The sequence below is a fragment of the Labeo rohita genome, chromosome 5 (assembly GCF_022985175.1).
Source record: "Labeo rohita strain BAU-BD-2019 chromosome 5, IGBB_LRoh.1.0, whole genome shotgun sequence".
Lineage (NCBI taxonomy): Eukaryota > Metazoa > Chordata > Actinopteri > Cypriniformes > Cyprinidae > Labeo > Labeo rohita.
The window spans coordinates 27,606,595-27,626,850 of NC_066873.1; the positions used below are offsets into that span (position 1 = coordinate 27,606,595).

At 35.2% G+C, this 20,256-nt stretch overlaps 1 protein-coding gene across 6 annotated transcripts in view; it reads right to left on the reverse strand.

The window, feature by feature from the left end:
* camkk1a (calcium/calmodulin-dependent protein kinase kinase 1, alpha a) overlaps window positions 1-20,256 on the reverse strand; it is a 101,835-nt gene that overhangs the window by 25,634 nt on the left and 55,945 nt on the right. For all 6 annotated transcript variants that reach the window (XM_051110387.1, XM_051110389.1, XM_051110383.1 and 3 more), the window contains 6 exons: window positions 13,227-13,274; window positions 12,954-13,007; window positions 6,727-6,778; window positions 6,454-6,587; window positions 3,336-3,372; window positions 1,666-1,687 (listed from right to left, as the gene is read on the reverse strand). In XM_051110387.1, coding sequence (XP_050966344.1) covers window positions 1,666-1,687; window positions 3,336-3,372; window positions 6,454-6,587; window positions 6,727-6,778; window positions 12,954-13,007; window positions 13,227-13,274 — 347 coding nt within the window. The remainder of the gene's footprint in view (window positions 1-1,665; window positions 1,688-3,335; window positions 3,373-6,453; window positions 6,588-6,726; window positions 6,779-12,953; window positions 13,008-13,226; window positions 13,275-20,256) is intronic.

The window sequence follows — 20,256 nt, forward strand, 5'->3', positions numbered from 1 at the left end:
TCTCCTTCGGCTTGCTCCCTTTTTTTGTCAGGGGCTGCCACAGCGGAGTGATCCGCACGGCCGATTTGGCACGTTTTTTGCCGGATACCCTTTCTGCCGCAACCCAGCCCTGAGAGTGCACTAACTTGTGCATCCCCAGTGCTGCGACACATTCACTCACTCAATCACACATTCACACACTACGAACAATTTAGATTGTCCAGTTCACATATACTGCATGTCTTTGGATTGTGGGAGAAACCGGAGCACCCGGAGGAATATAATATACTTTATATATAGTATACTGTATAATCCATTTTATTGTTTTTAAGACTATTGTTGAGTTATTTTTGTAGTTTTAACAAAATCTCATTTATGTCAGCCAGCTAGATAACAAACTCAAGGCTGGAATACACTACACAACTTTTAAAATCTGAACAGTACAGAATAAAACGGAGGATCATACTCTACACGACTTAGGATCACATTCTACCAGACTTTCAGGTCATTCCAAACACAACAAACTCACAAAAAGACATTTGTCTTTGTTGCTAAGAGATGCATGAGAATTTAAAATAATATGTATTCTAAAAATGGCTCAAAAGATCAAACATGTTTGATATTGTCAGACTGGATGGAATCATAGTCTAAAGCTGTGCCCATCATAATTTTCTATGAAACTCAAATCTTCAGGCTGGCTTTGACTTTCGGCTACTAGCATCAACTTCTCCAGACTGTAAATCAGCACAAAAATCTGGGTAAAATCATGCAGCGTATTCCAGCCTTTAGTGACCCATTTAAATCAAAACAATTCCAAATGTTTACACGACATACGTGATAACGCAGCACTGGGCAAGTTGTGCAAAAGAACAAAGGATGCTGGGAAACTACAAGACTGCACACACAGTGGCTTGAATCCTTCAAAACGAACTGTGACTGTGAGATTTACATAAAAACCAATCACAAAAACCACTTAGCACAAAACTGGGTCCTCAAAGGCCATTTCATTCATTACCCACAGGCAGTGAATCACGATTGAGCAGAAAGGCCAAGCATATTCAGCCAGGTCTAGTGAAAATAGAGCATTCTGTAATTATGCAAAGTAAGTTCTAATCTGCTCTTTTCAAGGCAGAAGCCCACAAACACCAGAGATACTGAACAACACAATTCTCTCCAAAACAAAGCCAGCCCACTTGGCAAAAAACTCATATTCAAACAAAGTAAAATGTCACATTTGGAAAAAAATGGGGTCTTATAATAAACTGTAAGACTGCTGGCCTTTAAATGAGCTTCTTATGGATTTAGAAAAGCAGAGTAAGCAACAGAATAAATAAAAACTACAAGTACCAGTAGGAATACTGAAAAGATTAACAATGCAATTATTTTATACGCAGAGAGAAAAAAAAGTCTATTCAGTAACAAAAAAACAAAAGAACCAGTTTAGAAAAAGAAGCGAATAAGAGACTGAGTGAGAAAGTGAGAACATAAGTATTTAATTAATCCCTTTGGAACAAGGAAGAAAACACGGGAAACTGAATCAGATCTAAGTGATGACAGATATGCAAGACAAGACAGTTGATGAGGAAGGGAAGAAGCGATTAATGGAACGATAGGGGATGGAAGAAAGTGTTGCGAAAGCATCAATTATGCTTAAAAGAGGTCTAAGTGGACACACAGAATACTTACCCCTTCTGCATCAGCTCAAACACTGAGAAAAGATCAGAGAGAAAGAGAGTCATTAAAGGAAAATGAGAGTGAAAAGACATTCTGTTATTGACAAATCTATTATTCAGTGCACTTTATGAAACGCAATGTTCACTGTCCTCATATAGTATGGTACATCCTCAAATGACCCAATCTTTTTCACACATAAGTATCATGTGTGCTTTTATTCGCACCGTTGCACAACGGTGTGAAGTCATTTAGGATTTTGCAGCAGTCCATCAGCACAAACACCTTATATTCATTCCTACAGTATGAGTCAGAGCAGCCAACTAAATTTGTCATACGTATGACACACTTATTCTACAGATTCTCACTTAAGCCCATTACGAAGACAGGCTGCACAGTTTGATCTGTTTGAAACATGCCGCTTTCATTAAAAAGTAAAGTTTGTAATGGTAAACTTCAGACTGACAAAAGTTTTGCTGCGACAAGGTGCTCACAGGTCATTCATTTAGGTGATCTGATATAAGTGACACCGATCTGACAAAAGTTTAAAGAGTTTAAAGAGATAGTTCACCCAAAAATGAAAACTTTCATTAATTACTCACCCTCATGTCGTTCCAAATCTCTAAGACCTTTGATCATCTTTGGAACACAAATTAAGATGTTTTTGATAAAATCCGAGAGCTTTTTGACCCTGCATAGACATCACTGGTACTAATACGTTCAAGGCCCAGAAAGTTAGTAAGGACATCATTAAAATAGTCCATGGGAAATCAGTGGTTCAACCGGAATGTTATGAAGCTTCAAAAATACTTTTTGTGCTCATAGAAAACAAAAATAATGACTTTATTCAACAATTTCCTCTCCTCCGCGTCGCCATTCACGGGAGTACCATGACGCATGCGTGTGATTCTGATGATGCAGGAGTTGACGCTTTTACAGTTTTGGAACTCATTTTTGGGTGAACTATCCCTTTAATGGGAGCAAACAGTTAAATACTGCAACCAAAGAACACATCTTTAGAAGAAAGAGTTAAACATTGATTATGTGTAAATATATGGTTAACGATGATGATAGAACACAAACAATGCCAAAAATTTTGGGGTCAGTAAGAAGTCTCTCATGCTATTATACAGTAAAAAGACAATACTGTAAAATATTATTACAATATAAAATAAATGTTTTGGATTTTAACATACTATAAAATGCAATTTATTCCTATGATGGTAGTGTTGAATTTTCAGCAGTCATTACTCTAGTCTTCAGCGTCACATGATACTTTATAAATCATAATAATACACTGATGTGGTGCTCAAGAAACATTTTTTATTATTATCAATGTTGAAAACATTTGTGCTGCTTAATATTTTTGTGGAAAGAGTTAAATGTTTATGAATTAGTTCTAAAAATGTTTGTACAAATGTTTGTAACAAATGTTTGTACTGTCACTTTTAATCAGTTTTAATGCGATCTTGAAAAAAACAATTTACTGACCTTTAACTGAACTGTAGTGTAATTACAATTATACAACACAATTGGTCTAATAGGAGTTTCAGACTGAGCATGCACAGCTTTGACAATGACAAGTGGTCTAGCATTAGCTACTGCAAAAACACCATCATTTTCTGAATCTATTACACATAGGTGTCATTTTATCACCAACATTATATTGCAAAAAAAGAGCATACCCATGTGAAGGTTGTCCTCTGCTGGATCATCCAGCACCTGAAATAGAAACTTTATTAAAAACACCACCTGCTACAGGCACTGTAAGATACTATGTCCGGGTTTCTATGTCTAGGAAAATCTGTAACCACATTAGCATGTCCAGAGCAAATCTGACTGTAGTTTATCTTCAATTAATTTTTAAACATTTTCTTGACTGATTTTATTGGGAAAATGTGTGGATTTAATTAAAAATGCTCAAATGTGTTACGCGGAACACAACTGTTATCAATAGCTGAAAGCTATTGTAGAACATTGTGAATAAAATTAAATTCAGTTCAGCAGACATAGATTCAGGCATATGGAATTTCAACATTAAAAAATAAAGGCATCTACAGCAGAAAACATTATAGAGGAGCTCTGTAGGGAACACACTCTACTGGAATTTTTAACAACTATAGCATTAGGCACGTCTAACAGTACCATGTTTTGTTTCATTTCTTAGCTTGCTCAGCTATAAAGCTGAAATTTGATTAAATTAAAATGAAAATGCTGAAGCCATGTCATTCTACACCACTGCTTGTTGGAAAAAGCTGCTTGTTTCTTGACAAGCTAGATGAAAAAAAAAAAAAAACAGCCAAGCCACTGGCACAGCGCCGCTACTTTCAGTTTTACACTGCTGATGAGATTCGATAAGCATCAGGTGCTTCATCCTTCACTGCCAGCAGAGCCCCATTCCTGTATTGCTCCTAATGGCCACACACTCCCGACTTAAGACTATACTTGGGCCGTCAGTAGAAGAGCCCAGGTGATTGAAGTGTAGGTGGATCCTCTGCCTCACTTTCTAAGTTTCCTTTAAACATTCTTCATGCTCGGATTCAATTTCTATCTCACACGCACTCTCTCGCCCCTCTTTTCTAATTTTTCTGACGTACGTGGGTGCTGCTGTGATTGAAGAGCACTCAGACAGAACCACAGGGGGAGAGAAGGAATGGCCGCTTTTCTCCTTCAGCATCCCTCCATTCTCTCCTCCTTTTCTTTATCCTGGGATCGATCACACTCCTCTCACATCCCATTCTGGGGAGCATTAAGGGTGTCTCTTTTCAACGAATTTACTCCTAGCTGATTTTTAGTGTTGCTATTATTTTGTTCTCTCTTTGGCACAAATTACATAATGACACATGACTAGTCTGAAATATAGCTCGGTAATTGAGTTGTTAGTTCAGCTTCCTTCCAAATTTCATCTCTCTGTATTTTTATTATTTTATGTACTATTTAATTTTTTTTTATTACACCTGGCTTTTCCTGTGACCCATTGTCTGTACAATTAACTAAGGCAGAAAATATGGCGTAAACTAAATTTTTTTTTTAAAAGAGTTCTGAAGCAAAGAAGAATAACATTTTGAAGGCTGTTCAGAAGCGAAGTGTGTTTGTTTGTTCATTCATTTGTTGAGAAGTAGTTTATTCAGTATGAAGAAAGAAAGGGAATCATAAAATTGTTCAAAGGGATTGTTCATTTGTTCATTGTAAAGGATGGAAGCAAGGAAGGAACGGAGTTTGAAAAGATGTTTCTTCAGAAGTAAAGAAGTGTTCAGAAGAAAGTGAGTTTATCAAGAAAGAATCAAGAAAAGAAAGCAAGTTTGACCAAAAGTTTGCATGGAAGGAAGAAAGTAAAAAACAAAGGACATCCAAAAGAACTAAAAGTTTGTTTGGAAGGAAGAACTTGTTTCAGGTTATTGTGACTTTTTATCTCACAATTTTGACTTTATTTCAATTTTGACTTTATTTCTCAGAATTGCATGATATAAACTTGCAATCGCAAGTTCTAAAGTCAGAATTGTGTGATTTAAACTCACAAGAGTGAGAAATAAAGTCAGAATTGTGAGATAATATAAAATGCGATAAAAGTACTATAACAAAAGTGATACAAATGCCATTTTGTATCTCGTAATTCTGACTTTTTCATGCAATTCTGATGTTTTTTTCAGAATTGTAAGATATAAACTCGCAATTGCAAGTTATAAAGTCCAGTTCTGAGGAGGAACAAAAGACTGATATGTTCTCAGAATTGTGATATTATATCTCACAATTCTGACTTAACTCACAATTGCGAGTTATAAAGTCAGAATTGCATGATATAAACTTGTAATTGTGAGTTATAAAGTCAGAACTGCGAGACAACTATAAAAATGCGATATAAACTCAAAATTTTGACTTTTTTTCTCAGAATTGCATGATATAAACTCACAATAGCGAGAAATAAAGTCAGAATTAACATAAAAAAGATTAAAATGCGATAAAAACTGATACAAATGCGATTTTGTTTCTCGCAATTCTTTTTTTTTCATGCAATTCTTTTTTTTTCTCAATTTTTTTAGCAATTGCGAGTTATAAAATCCAATTTTGATGAGGAAAAAAGACTGATTTGTTCTCAGAATTGCAAATTTATATCTCACAATTCTGACTTAACTCCCAATTGGAGTTACAAAGTCAGAACTGCATGATATAAACTCGTAATTGTGAGTTAAAATCAGAGTGCGAGACAACTATAAAAATGCGATATAGACTCACAATTTTGACTTTTTTTCTCAGAATTGCATGATATAAATTCACAATAGCGAGAAATAAAGTCAGAATTGACATGAAATAGGATTAAAATGCGATAAAATGTGATACAAATGCGATTTTGTTTCTCACAATTCTGACTTTTTTCATGCAATTCTGATTTTTTTTCTCAGAATTGTAATATATAAACTTGCAATTGCGAGCTACAAAGTCCAATTTTGACGGGGAAAATAGACTGATATGTTCTCAGAATCGGGATTTTATATCTCATAATTCTGACTCTAACTCAACTCAAAAAGTCAGCTGTGAGATATAAACTCATATGAACTCAAGTTCGTATCTCACAATTCTGAGAAAAAAAAGTCAGAATTGTGAGATGCAATCTCGCAATTGCAAAAAAAAGTCAAAAAAGTCGCAATAACCTTTTTTAAGTTTATTCAGTGGTGGAAACAGGCTTCCATATTTTCAGGAAGAACATTTAGAAAAAACAGAACAGAAGTTCCTTTATTATTATTTTCTCTATTAAAGCACTATTAATCAGCAGAAGTTTATTAACAATATGGCCACAATCCTTACCTCAACCAGTTTAACTATGTTGAGGTGGTCCAGTTTTTTCAGGATGGCTATCTCCTGGTAAACTCTCTCTAGAGGACCAAGCACCTTGGGCTGCTCCCCTTGGGCTGCTTTGGGACCTCTTGGAGGAGGGCGGCCTGCAAAGTGAAAGAATGCAACTAAAGACGCTGCTTCATTTAAGTACTAAATTCTTTAACTGGACTGTCTCACAGGACAACATCTGCTGGGCATAACATCTGGTTTCAAATTAGAACTTAATTTAAATGCCATACATACGGGGAAAACCATACTGTTTCATCAGCTTCTTCTTAGATACCACTTTCATTGCCTGCAAAACAAGTAAGAAACAGATGAAAAGAGACAAACAGACAATCTTAAGCTCTGAACTAAAATATTCAACATAGAGATGTTCTCAAACACATATTTCCATCTGAATCTATAAAGTGGGTGACATAATCAACTGACTTTTCCCATTTGCATACTAATCAAACAAAGCTTTAACAGAGTTCAATCAACTGCAGCCCTCTCGTTTGCTTCTGGCCTTGATGGGACACTCGAGATTCCTCTTACAGCAGTGCTCCCGCGTAGGTGATTGCTAAAGTGAACGCGGAAATTTGGTCACAAACAGTGAGTGACAGACTATAAGAAGCAAGCAGACCAAAGCCCCTGTGGTTTGTAAATCAACTTGGGTTTTTCTAAAGAAAAGAACCAAATAGGTTGTGCACAATCAACCACTGATGCTTGGATCAGATGTCTTTGTAAGCAATTGAAATGTTAATCAAATCAACTGCTTTTGGCACACAGAGCTGGGATTTTAAAATCTATACTTCCCGGGAAACACATATTGAGTCATCTGTATCTTTTAACAATGGAAGATGTCCATTATAAAAGAATTGTGCACCTGTGTCTTTTCTGCAGGGATGAAAGGCACAGAGAAATTTGGAGACTTATGTAACGTGGGAAGTGCTCGCTGAATCTCTGCCACTCTGCTCATTACAGTCAGAGAATGGCAATACAACAGGCTGCCAGTTTCTAACACCTGCGGAAAACATGAGGTTTCATAATGAGTGAGTTCTGGACAATTTCAGAATTCATCCTTGAGCTCTTCAAGACACAATTTCACATATTATCATGGAGATGATTCAATGTTTAGCTGAAGCACATGCCTGTTGAAACATTTCTCATGTTATAAAATCCAATATCTCAGAATAATACATTTTAAAACACACACGTCTCCATTAAAAATGGCCTTTCATCTTTAACTTTAGACATAAATCCATAACAGTTAGCAATACGAAGGAGTGCTTTCCTCCTCGCTCTCAAGGACAGCTGGAGGAGGCTACGTCTGTTGTGCTGACGAGTTTAAATAACTCAGTTCGTCAAAGAGTGAAGAGGAAACCATGAATGTTTTATGAACATGTCAGAGGTGAGCACGACGAAAGAAAATTGCTATTTAGAATGCAGCAGGGACGCAAAGAACTGAAGCATCAGAATGCAAACAACTGGGAAACGATAGGATGAATCAGCAAGTAAGCAATACAGAACGTTTGCTGTAGGAGGTGATGGATCTATATTTACTGTAATCTATGAAAAGTACAGTGGGGTCGACGAGTAAAAACGCCTCTATATTGCAATATTTAAAAATAATATATATACACACTACCAGTCAAAGTTTTTGAACAGTAAGATTTTTTGTGTTTTTTAAATTAGTCTCTTCTGCTCACTAAGCCTGCATTTATTTGATCCAAAGTACAGCAAAAACAATAATATTCTGAAATATTTTTACTATTTAAAATAACTGTTTTCTACTTAAATGTAGTTTAAAATGTAATTTATTTCTGTAATTTCAAAGCTGAATTTTTAGCATCATTACTCCAGTCACATGATACTTCCTACTTTTATTCTAACATTTTGATTTATTATTATTATTATTATTATTATTATGTTGAAAACAGCTGAGCAGATGTTTTTCATATTTCTTTGATGAATAGAAAGTTTTAAAGAACAGAATTTTAACAGCATCTGAAATAGAAATCTTTTGTAACATTATAAATGTCTTTATCATCAATTCTGATCAATTTAAAGCATCCTTGCTTAATAAAAGTATTAATTTTTTAAGGATTAATTTATCATTTATTTTCCCCAAAATTATACCAACTCCAGGCTTTTGAATGGTATAGTGTATAATGTTACAAAAGCTTTTTATTTCAGATAAATGCTGATCTTTGGATATTTCTATTCATCAAAGAATCCTGAAAAAAAGTACTCAACTGTTTTGAACATTGATAATAATAATAATAATAAATGTCTATTTAGCAAATCAGCATATTAGAATGGTTTCTGAAGGATAATTTGACACTGAAGACTGGAGTAATGAGGATGAATATTTAGCTTTGAGTACAAGAAAAAATTACATTTTAAAATATATTCAAATAGAAAGCAGTTGTTTTAAATAGTAAAAATATTTGACAGTATTACTGTTTTTGCTGTATTTTCTTATGCTCAACAAGGCTACACTTATTTGACCAAAAATACAGTAAAAACAGTAATATAATGAAATATGATTACAATTAAAAATAAATGTTTTTCAATTTTTTTTTATAGAATTTAACACAGAATTTATTTCTGTGATGAAAAGCTGAATTTTCATTACTTCGGTCTTCACTGTCACATGATCCTTCAGAAATCATTCTAATATGCTGATATTAAGCAAAATAAACATTTATTATTATCATCAATATCAATGTCAAAAACATTATACATTATTTTATAAATTACATTTTAAATCAAACTAAGTTTGACTGACAATAAAAATATCAAACTGAATGGATTCTGGTTCTGGTATGTTTTAACTACTGTTGAAAGAGAGCGAAAGACAGGCAGAAAATGGTCAGATGTTGCAAGGGGGAGAAAAAATAAGAGAAAAATGAAGAACAAGATATAATTTCAGGATTCATTCTACCTGTAAAGAAGAAGAGAATGTGAGCTGATTGTTAGAGCGGTAATACCCTGCTTATACTGTAGGTTTTGCGAGGCCGGTGGAGTGTAAAGGCCAGAGACGGGGGCAGCCTCACTCTACTCTGCCTTTATGAAGGGATTTGATCTCTGTCCTCTATTCATCCTTGCTGTTATATATCCACACAGCTTGAATTAATGAATGCAGCTGGGAACCGGGAGCTATATTTTGCTTTCAGACACATTGTCTATTATGACAGATGATTATGTGGAGGAGAGGAAAATATTCAAATGTGATCAGGAGACCTGCACAAAGCTGAACTACAAACAAGGGAGAAAAATAGTGTTATTAGTTACACCTAATACAAAATAAGATGCCCTTTATACACTATTATTATGATGTCATGTTGAATTTCGATCCTAGTATGTAAATGCTTTAGAATTGTTGTTGTTGTTGTTTTTTTTCCACTGTTGAGCCATCCAGTTTGTAGCTCATATATAGAGTCCATCAGAAGAGGATTTGGGAACAGACTTCTGCTGTTGAAAGCCCATTCTCTTCAAGGTTATGATTTCAGCTGTGCCATTCTCCTGTTGTGAGAAGTGCTAGTTTGAGTGTTTGTGGCCTTTTTCCTCAGCATGAAGGAGCCTGACCAATCTCATCTGACCTCTCTTATTAACAAAGTGTTTTCGTCCAGTGAATAGGCTCTCAATAGATGTGATTTTCTTTAGCACTACTTGTACACTCTAAAGACAGCGGTGTGCACAAGCGTCTGTCCATCCGGAATCTCAGAGACTCTGAAAACACCCTGTCTAGCAGCAACAAGAACATGTCCATCCAAGTCATTTACACTATGTGCCTTCCTTATTTTGCATCTAAACCTTTTGAGCATATTTGCATCCTTTCCATACATTCCATATAGTCTCTCCATTAAAGGATGTGTTCATCAAGATGTAGATGAGTCTGTTTTTTTCATCTGAACAGGTTTGAAGAAATTTAGCATTACATCACTTGCTCACCAATGGATCCTCTTAAGTGAATGGGTGCCGTCACAATAAGAGCTCAAACAGCTGATAAAAACATCACAATAATCCACAAGTAATATTGTGAAGTAAAAAGCAGTGAGTTTACAATAATCAAATCCATCATTAAGATGTTTTTTTTTTTTTTAACCTTTTCACTGGAGGATACGTTATTATGGATTATGGAAGCTACACTCTAAAAAAAAAAAAAAAAAAAAAAAAAAAAACAAGAAGTTTTTTTTTGTTGTTTTTTTTACCCAAATGCTGGGTTCAGCCTGTTGGGTCAATTTATTGGGTTGTTTTTAATATTTTTACCCAGGTGCTGGGTAGTTTTTCTGTAACTAAGTTGCGGGGTCATTTTTAATGCTGGGTTATTTTTTTCTACACACCCGCTGAGTTAAGCCTGTCTCTGACGAAACAACCCAGCTGCTGAGTTACAGTCAAAGCGCAGGCTTTTTGCTAGTTATCAGCACCGCCGACTTGGTGCACTTCTTCAGTTAAATAAAGGTTTGTATACATTTTATTTCATTTATAATGTCTTTACTGTGCTGTGCTGTTAATTGTATTATTTTACACAACACAACGCAACATAAGGGCGAGATGACAGTCAGCTGTGCCAGCATGATGGAAACGCCTTTTGCCTTGCATAAAATAAACAGATTTTATTCGTTATAGTACTGAGTTTAATTTAATTTGATTTTAAAATATGTTTTTTGATGTCAGTACTGTTTGTTTATGGGCAGGTTTTGGAGTCAGTCACGGCATTTTCAGCTACTAATGAAACGTGGGGCCACGATCTGGCGATACCCTGGCGAACAGTAGCCCTTCACAGGCATGTGTTCTTTCCAATATTTACCCAGAGTCGGGTTGCCAAATAACCCAAGTTAACCCAGCATTTTTTGAGTGTATGGTTTAAAGTTAAATACACTTTACTTAATGATTTGTTTCTGATAAACACAGCTTTCACTGAATCATCGAAAGCCCATTTTCCACAAGTTGATATTATTCCTCAGGGTCTTAAAGAAAAGTCTATAATATACTTTGGTTAAAAATTCTCAATGCTAGTGTAAAACAACACCATTTTTACATTGTCAAAAAGAACTCTGCAAAAACCAACCCATTCTAATGGATTGCTCCTTTAAATGCAAATGAGCTCTGCTCATTTTTATCATTATAGGGTATGTGTACATACACTACCAACACACACTAATGTTCAAACAACATGTAAAAGTGAACTTTGCGTCCAATGACTTTAACTGATGAACTGGAATCCTGTGGATTACTTGTGAGGTTTTTATCAACTGTTTAGACTCTCAGTCTGACGGCACCCATTCACTGCACAGGAACCTTTGGCAAGCAAGTTATTTAATGCTTAATTTCTCCAAGTCTGTTCTGATAAAGAAACAAACTTATCTAGGATGGCCGGACGGTGAGTACATTTTCAGCAAATTTTCAGTTTTGGGTGAGCTATTTCTTTAATGTAAGCTCATAAAAACTGCATACACAATCATACAATTTAAAAATGCTGAGTAAAGCAGTTTTATGTCACACTGCAGGGCATTTTAAGGTATTCAGCTATTCTGACACATTGTTTCCGACTGTTAGGCTCCCATATGTTGCCTCCATCCATACACATAAGCACAGCTTTAGCTTATTTTATGCTTATTAATGCTGAAAATCTCACTTTCTGTCAAGCACCTCTTCTTGAAAAGCTGGAAAACAATCTTATTTACTTCCTGTGGGAATCTGATTAGCAACTTGGGAAAGTATGTCCATAATACTGTCCACTTAAAAATAGATTTCTATTTACTGTAACAAATCCTACCACAGGTCTTGGTGACAAAATACTACTTTTTAAAAATATTTTAGGACAAGCTAAAAATTAATGACCAGTCAATTTTAGATAGAAGTAAATGCCAATTATATATACAGTATTCACGTTTTATTTCTGTCCATATTGTTTATTTTGATGTTTCTGCATTTCAGTTCACAATGAGGTTCACACCGCAGAACAATTTTCATGCCTTGCTTACAACAAAAATGCTAAAAACATATAATATTAAAACATAATTTGAACAGAACCTTTTATGCTTGCGTTCTTGATGAAAGGCTTTTTTTAGGACAGTAAAATATAATCTTTTTGTATGTCTATCTATGTGTATGTGTGTTTGTTTGGTTTGATGTGCATATTGTGATCGACAGTGATGGTGATGGTTGATACAAACAGCTCCAAATGAAATTAAGGGCTGCTGCACATTCCTGCCATTTCTGTTATATCACAACCCTCCCCCATCTGCTCTCATTTTCATAACCATTCAATCTATCCTGCCTCTCCTCCATCATCTTCTCTGTCATGCCGCTCTTCTCTTCGCAGTCTCTTTTCCCCAGTATATTGTTTTTTACCTTTATTTTACATTTTCACTTCGTGATTGTGTTTAAAGCTGAACTGTGTAATTTTTGCCCAACTATAGCATCACCAAATTCATAGGATGATGCAACAAGGACAAGTTATTTTAAAATATACTTACGTAATATCTGTCATCATCCTCGTTGTACGCCAACTTGACAACACCATATGAGCCCTTTAAAATAGAAGAAATGGATAGAGGAAAAATGACAAACAAAATAGGTAGAGTGAGATGAGTCAGACTATGAGACTGTGCGGCAGGTCAGTAAGGGTCAGTGTCTGAATGCCTGAATGACTGCTATAAAACACAACATGGCCATGAGATTTTTCTGATGTCTATATGCATGTCGACTATCAAAATAACACTATATGGGTATGATGCAGGAGGGCTTACCTTTCCAATCTCACTCTTTAACTTGTACTGGTTAAGCTGGATGCAATCCTGAGAAAAGAAAGAAAGAAAGAGAGAGAAGAACAGAATCAATCCCAGCTGCACATACAAAGGAGTCGTGACACTATATTAATATATTACACACCAGCGGGAATACGTAAGCCATTTACAGGCGGAAACAACAAATCTCTGCATTTGTTTCAGAACCTATTCCACATGGAAACTGTAGAAGAAAAGATTTTAAAATAATTTTGCGTCCTGGTTCATTATGACGGCAAATAACACAATCTTAGTTTCCTATAGCCTGACATTTTACTATTGGCAGAAAGACTGATTCAAATATAAGGCATTTAAAGGAGAAGTCCACTTTCAGAACAAAAATTTACAGATAATGTACTCACCTCCTTGTCATCCAATATGTTCATGTCTTTCTTTCTTCAGTCATAAAGAAATTATGTTTTTTGAGGAAAACATTTCAGCATTTTTCTCCATATAGTGGACTTCTATGGTGCCCTGAGTTTGAACTTCCAAAATGCAGCTTCAAACAATCTCAGATGCGATTGTAAACAATCCCAGCCGAGGAAGAAGGGTCTTATTTAGCGAAACGATCTGTTATTTTCATAAAAAAATAATACCATTTATATACTTTTTAATGTCAAACGTTCGTCTTGTCTTGCTCTTTCCAAACTTCAAAATCGCCCTACACCGCTGTTTTACCTTTTTTGTTTGATCTTCTTTGCATGTTTACTTTGCAAAGACTGGGTTGGTACTTCTGCAGTGATGTAGGATGATTTTGAAATGATTTTCGAAGTTGAGGGAGAAAACATACCCTATCTGGTTTTCGACATACCCTAACTGCCTTAAACCAGAATACACAGAGTTCAGGCAGAGCAAGACAAGACGAGCATTTGAGATTAAAAAGTATTTAAATTGTATTTATTTTTAATGAAAATAACGATTGTTACACTAGATAAGACCCTTCTTCCTCTGCTGGGATCGTTTGAAGTTGCATTTAAACTGCTTTTTGGAAGTTCAAACTCGGGGCACCATAGCAGTCCATTATATGGAGAAAAATGCTGAAATGTTTTCCCTCAAAAAACAAATTTCTTTACAACTTAAGAAAGAAAGACATGAACATCTTGGATGACAAGGGGGTGAGTACATTACATTATCTGTAAATTTTTGTTCTGGAAGTAGACTTTAAATATTGGTTTTCATTGAAAAACATTTATTCAACTTTCAGTAACTGATATTAAGGTCACATGGAAAAATGTGTAATTTTCTTTCAGCAATAAAATCAAACCTTTCATTTTCATGTTGGTATTTTGAATTTGAGAACAAATGGAGGAAGTTCATGAAAAGTAAATACAGTCAAATTTTCTGTTTGTTGTTCCTGGATTTCATCACTGACTTCTGTTTTTTATAAGCCATCATGTCATTGTGCACATGAGATGATGCCATGTTGACTGTTGCCATGTCTGTATCAACTGCTGCAATTCATGTTTTTTTACTATTTAGATTTATTCACAGCTAAGTCATTTGAATAAATCTGATTGGTTAAGATGCCTTTAGGTACTCAAGTTCTGAAGTAACAGAATTATCTCCACCATTTTTGAAATTATGACTGAATCGTCCTAAACCCAGGCTCAGAACAAGACCACAACAAGACCACATTATTACAGAAGAAAATGCATCTTTAAAAAAAAGGGTTTTATGTCTGTGAATCAGCTGGCAAGTGCAAAATAACTCACATGTAGCCAAGTTGGCACAGCAATAACTATATCTGGATCAACAACCTCGGTGTATTGTCAACCACAAACTTTTCTCCACAGCAGGGAACATACTGCAAACAATTCGGCCTTAATAACACAAATCCTAGCTTTCTATTTGCTGGAATGCACTGCAAATGTTGTAACACTATAAAGAAGCTAAAAAGAAACCTTTATGTTTATTTTAAAAGCATTACATTTAGTTTCATTTAAAAACATCAACAAACTGCTATTTTCTTTATGTTCTTTATATGATTCATTATATTTTGTTGTGCTGTACTGAAAAATGTGGCTCTGAAACTGAGGTACAGAACGAAAAATGGATTTGCAATGCACTTTCATTCCTGTTCAACAATTTCAGAAACCACATACATATTAAAGCAAAGATTCTGAGGAACAGGAAGAAAGACTAAGTAGGGGTAAAAGCAAAAATTAAAGGAAGTTAAGAGAGGAAGAACCTCACTAGGGGAGGAACTTTGCACTGACAGATGAGGATGCATATAAAGCAGAGAGATTTCTGACCACCATTGGTGTAAGAAAAGGTTCTAATGGTTCTTTTAGTTTATTTGCAGATAATGGTGAAATGAGAGGAACTAAAAAAAAATGAAGACTGAAAGGCAGAGAGAAGGCAGAAGAGAGGGATATTGGACTCCTGGCTGAGTACAGACTATTACCGGCACATGCTCAGTGAGCCCTGCATTGCAGTAAACCCACACCTGCACACACACACACACACACAGATGGTCAAAACTTACCAAGAACAAGACCTAAAAATGATTATAGATGGACTAGAAGGAGCAAGCTTAGACCAGACATTGACTTTGTTCAGAAGCAAAAAGTAGAGATGCAGTGATAATACAATAATAACTTATACCACCGCTTTTTCAGTAAAAAGCGATTACAGAGAACAGTTGAATACACTAAAATTAAAATGCTACCTTTAAATGTTACTGGTTTTATGTCTAAAATGTAGGGGTGGGAGAAAAAAATTGATTCTCAGATGCACTGCGATTCTTTCTTCAACGATTCTGAATATTGGTGCGCTCCACTGCACGTGCGCTTTGGTCGACGCAGAAACAAGCTGTCCTCATGCGGCACAAGCAATTAAAATGAATGGGTTTCATAGCACAGTTTCGGTGTAAAAGCCGCTAGACACGTACACATTGCTTGACAGTGTGTGCTTCCACCCACCGTGTTTTACTTTAGATATGCTTTCATTAATACCGTTTGGAATACAGTATTATTAGATGCACAAAACTCGCGCACTGATGGACTTTCACATGCGCTTTGTGTCTGTTGTCCTGAAGATCGATTGCAGCTGCGGTTAAATGCACTTCCATTTTCGAATACTTTTATACAAAATTGATGTTCACACAGTCAGTTATATTTTCAGAGCAGGACAAAACATCTGATATATTGAAACAGATCTGAAATAGATCTGTGCATTAGTGTGAATACAGTCTGTTAAAGCTGCCACTGTCTCATCAGTAATAATAAAATGGCAATAATGCTGAGGAAAAAAGAAAAACCCATAACTATTGTCTGAAAACTTTCGATACTTAAAGAACACTTATCTTAAATAAGTGATTGTTTTAAAAATTAGCCTGTTTACATAATAAAAAAAGTTTGCACAAAATAAATTTGATATAAAATTTATATGAAAATGTAGCCATGTGCAGTAATATTGAAAACTGAGAATGTGATGCATAGTGATATTGAGTTGATAATGACAATTGAATCATGAAACCAGTGAAGATTCACACCCCTGCTTTTAAGATGGCAGTACTGACAGAGATTCCAACTATAAACAAAAAGCAAAGAAACTGCAATTTTGGTTAAAATGTGAGGTTGTAAAGATGTATTTGCACAGCAGAAGAATTAATTGGGGAAAAATGTAGATCAAGAATCGTTCTGGAATCGGATCGTGACTTGTTAAACAAGTTTAATGTATGTAATATTGTAAACCATGCTGTATTCACCCAAATAAATTCAGTTTGTCTTGTATTTTGTCCATGTATTTTTGCTTAATAATTAACATTCATCTTTTGATTATTGCTGTTGCCTCTAGTAATTCCGTGTGTGTTTTTGATAAATTCCAGTCCATTTTAAGCCAGCAATATAATCATTTTTAAACAATAGTTGGCTTAAATAAAATAACCCAGCATGTTTGGTAAAACATTTAACCCAACCAGCTGGGTCAAAATAACCCAACATGTGTTCTGTCCAATATTGACCCAGCACGGGGTTGCCAGATAACCCAAGTTGGGTTGTTTTTAACCTAGCATTTTTTAGACTGTAAGAACAAAGAAAAAAGCTCGCACAATTAAAAAATATAATATTACCTGACAGTATATCTATCTATCTCTCAAATGAAAATGAATATTCACATTATACATCAATTATTTATCATATTATTCATTTATATCATTCATCAATTATTCATACTGTCATGGCTTAGACAGTAGAGAACAATAGAGCCTTTACTTTAACCACATTACATAAATATTTCATACACTTTCCTATCCTTAAATGTTTCAAAATTGTTTGCCTCACAAACACTATAAAATAATTTTAAACTGAATGAAGAAGAGAGCAGAAATATCCACACATTTACCCCCATAAAGAGGACTAATGACCAGTCTTATCATGCAGGGATGCTTAGTTTCTTATCTTTGTTGTGAGGATAAGTTATAACTTGTGGTCTCTAAGGAAAAAACGTCTGCAACTTCAAAACAGACATGCCTTCAAATTGAATTGCTTTTCCTATCCACGGACAACAGCAGGTTTTCTAGGCTGCTAATGCTATTGTGTAGCTCCTAGCATCAGGTAATGCTTCAATGAGATTTCACAGTTATAAACTACAGGGCACATGTTGCTCTACATATGAAGGGCTCGCCGAGTCAGATCACATCTGAGCCCTGTCGCAACAAATAAACGCCACGTCTACCTCCTGTGAAGCTTCCTAGGGCAATAAGAACTGAAGGATTACAAAAAGAGAAGATGAATGAAAGAGGAAAAGACGTGAAGTTCGGAAGAGAGAAAGCTGAAGTTTTCACAGAGGGAAATAAAACGTTTAAGCGTGACAGTGGAGGATTAGCACACAGGCTCAATTTTCACTTTGGTCCTCTTCCAGGTTGCCCTTTTTTTTCTTTTAAAACCCGGATTAGACTGGATAATCTTGGGTTTAAGTAAGATACAACCATATTGTGCATTCAAATGTTGTATTATGATAGCATCTGGGATCACAGCGTGTAAGTGTGTGCATGTGCTCATAGGTAATGCTGGAGGCAGTGAGGCCACAAAGTATTTGATGGAAAGGGCATGAGTTTATTATGGCCAAAGGTGAGTGAAGGAAAAAGTACATGAGAACAAAATGGAAAAGGGCAAAAGGAAAAAAGAAACAGAGACAGAAAGAGAGAGTGTAGGCAAAAGCGAGGGAGGAAAAGTATCCGGTGATGTGAAATCTGACAGTCAATTACTTTGACTGCTCCATGTTCCTTAACCAAAACAGCCTCATATTACTGCTCACACTTCAGCTGGAGTGTCAAGGTATGACACGCTTCTCACTCGCAGGGAGGAGAGTGTGTATGACAGCTGTCTGAAGTCTGAGAAATATAAAGGATGGATAAAGAGACAGGACCAAGACTTTTTTTCTTTTGTTTTTTTGGCTTGGCCTGTAAGTCATAGAAAACAGTACATTCTCAAATATGTGACTGGAGCTGCTGGAAGGAGGAGAGAGAGTGTAAGGAAGAGGATTGAGACCATTAGAAACAGGATCATATGATAAACACACTCAGGATGTGAAGGAAACAGGATACTTCAACTTCAGAAAAATCAATTAGAATCCATACAATATGGTCTCATTTATTAAGTGTGTAATACCGGATGAGATCCACACTACATTGTTCTTACTCTGATTCTAATGTTGATGGATCTGGATTATTGTAATTTTGTACCTACAATTAGTAATTATCATAATATACATCCAAACCATCTCTATTTAAGGAATATTTGTGACCCTGGACCACAAAACCAGTCATAAGTAGCACGGTTTATTTGTAGCAATAGCCAACAAAACATTGTATGGGTCAAAATCACCAATTTTTCTTTTATGCTGAAAATCATTAGGATATTCAGTAAAGATCATGTTCCATGAAGATATGTTTTAAACTTCCTACCATATATATATAAAAACTACATGTTTTATTAGTAATATGCTTTGCTAAGAACTTTATTTGGACAAATTTAAAGACGATTTTCTCAATATTTAGATTTTTTTGAACCCTCAGATTTCAGATTTTCAAATAGTTGCCCAAATATAGTCCTATCAGTGGAAAGCTTATTTATTCAGCTTTCAACTTTCAGATGATGTATAAATCTCAATTTCAAAAAATTGACCCTTGTCATTCCTATTAATAAAAAAAAAAAAATTAGCTTAACAAATTTCGCATACAGTATTTTGATCATGTGACACTGAAGACTATAATAATGGCTGTTGAAAATTCAGCTTTGCCAATAAATTACATTTAAAGTATATAAAACACACACACACACACAAATAGTACCGACCACATTTTGAACGGTATTGTATAATGCATTTTCTATTGCTTATTATGATTTCTACATGAAAATGTTCCTACAAAATGTTCAGTTATGAACAAAGTAAGTGACATGCCACACAATAATATTCCTAATGCTGCATCTAATGAATGGAATAATACATTGTTAAGATAATGAAACAAAACTATAAAGTATAATTTTTCCTGTAGAACAATAACGATCAATCAATGTAAAGCCTTTTTCCACAGCCCTCTCCAGCAATGATAACCATCTGACAGGCAGTAACGCAAATCATGACAGAACATGTGAGAACGTGGGAAAGATATGCCACGCTCTTCTAATCTCTGCTTTATGAGGCTTCCTCTAACTACCAGCGATCATATCAGAGCCTGTAGCCATTTCTGCCACTAAAACAAATAGTACAGAGATATTAGAGATTAACAAGAAGATCCTTAGAAGAGACTGAGGAATGTTTGATTTCTTCATATTTCATAAGAATACGTTTGCTCAAGTGTCCATAACACGTTTTTTATTTATACAAAGCTGCCAATAGAACATATTTGTGAAAGATAATTATTTATGATTAATTCCCTGCCATCACTCAGCTCAGATCTTGAATTTGCCTCTAAATCCACTCTCAGAAAAAACAAAAAACAAAAGCTGTCACTGGACTTTGGTACCTTTCATGTACTAATGTATACACT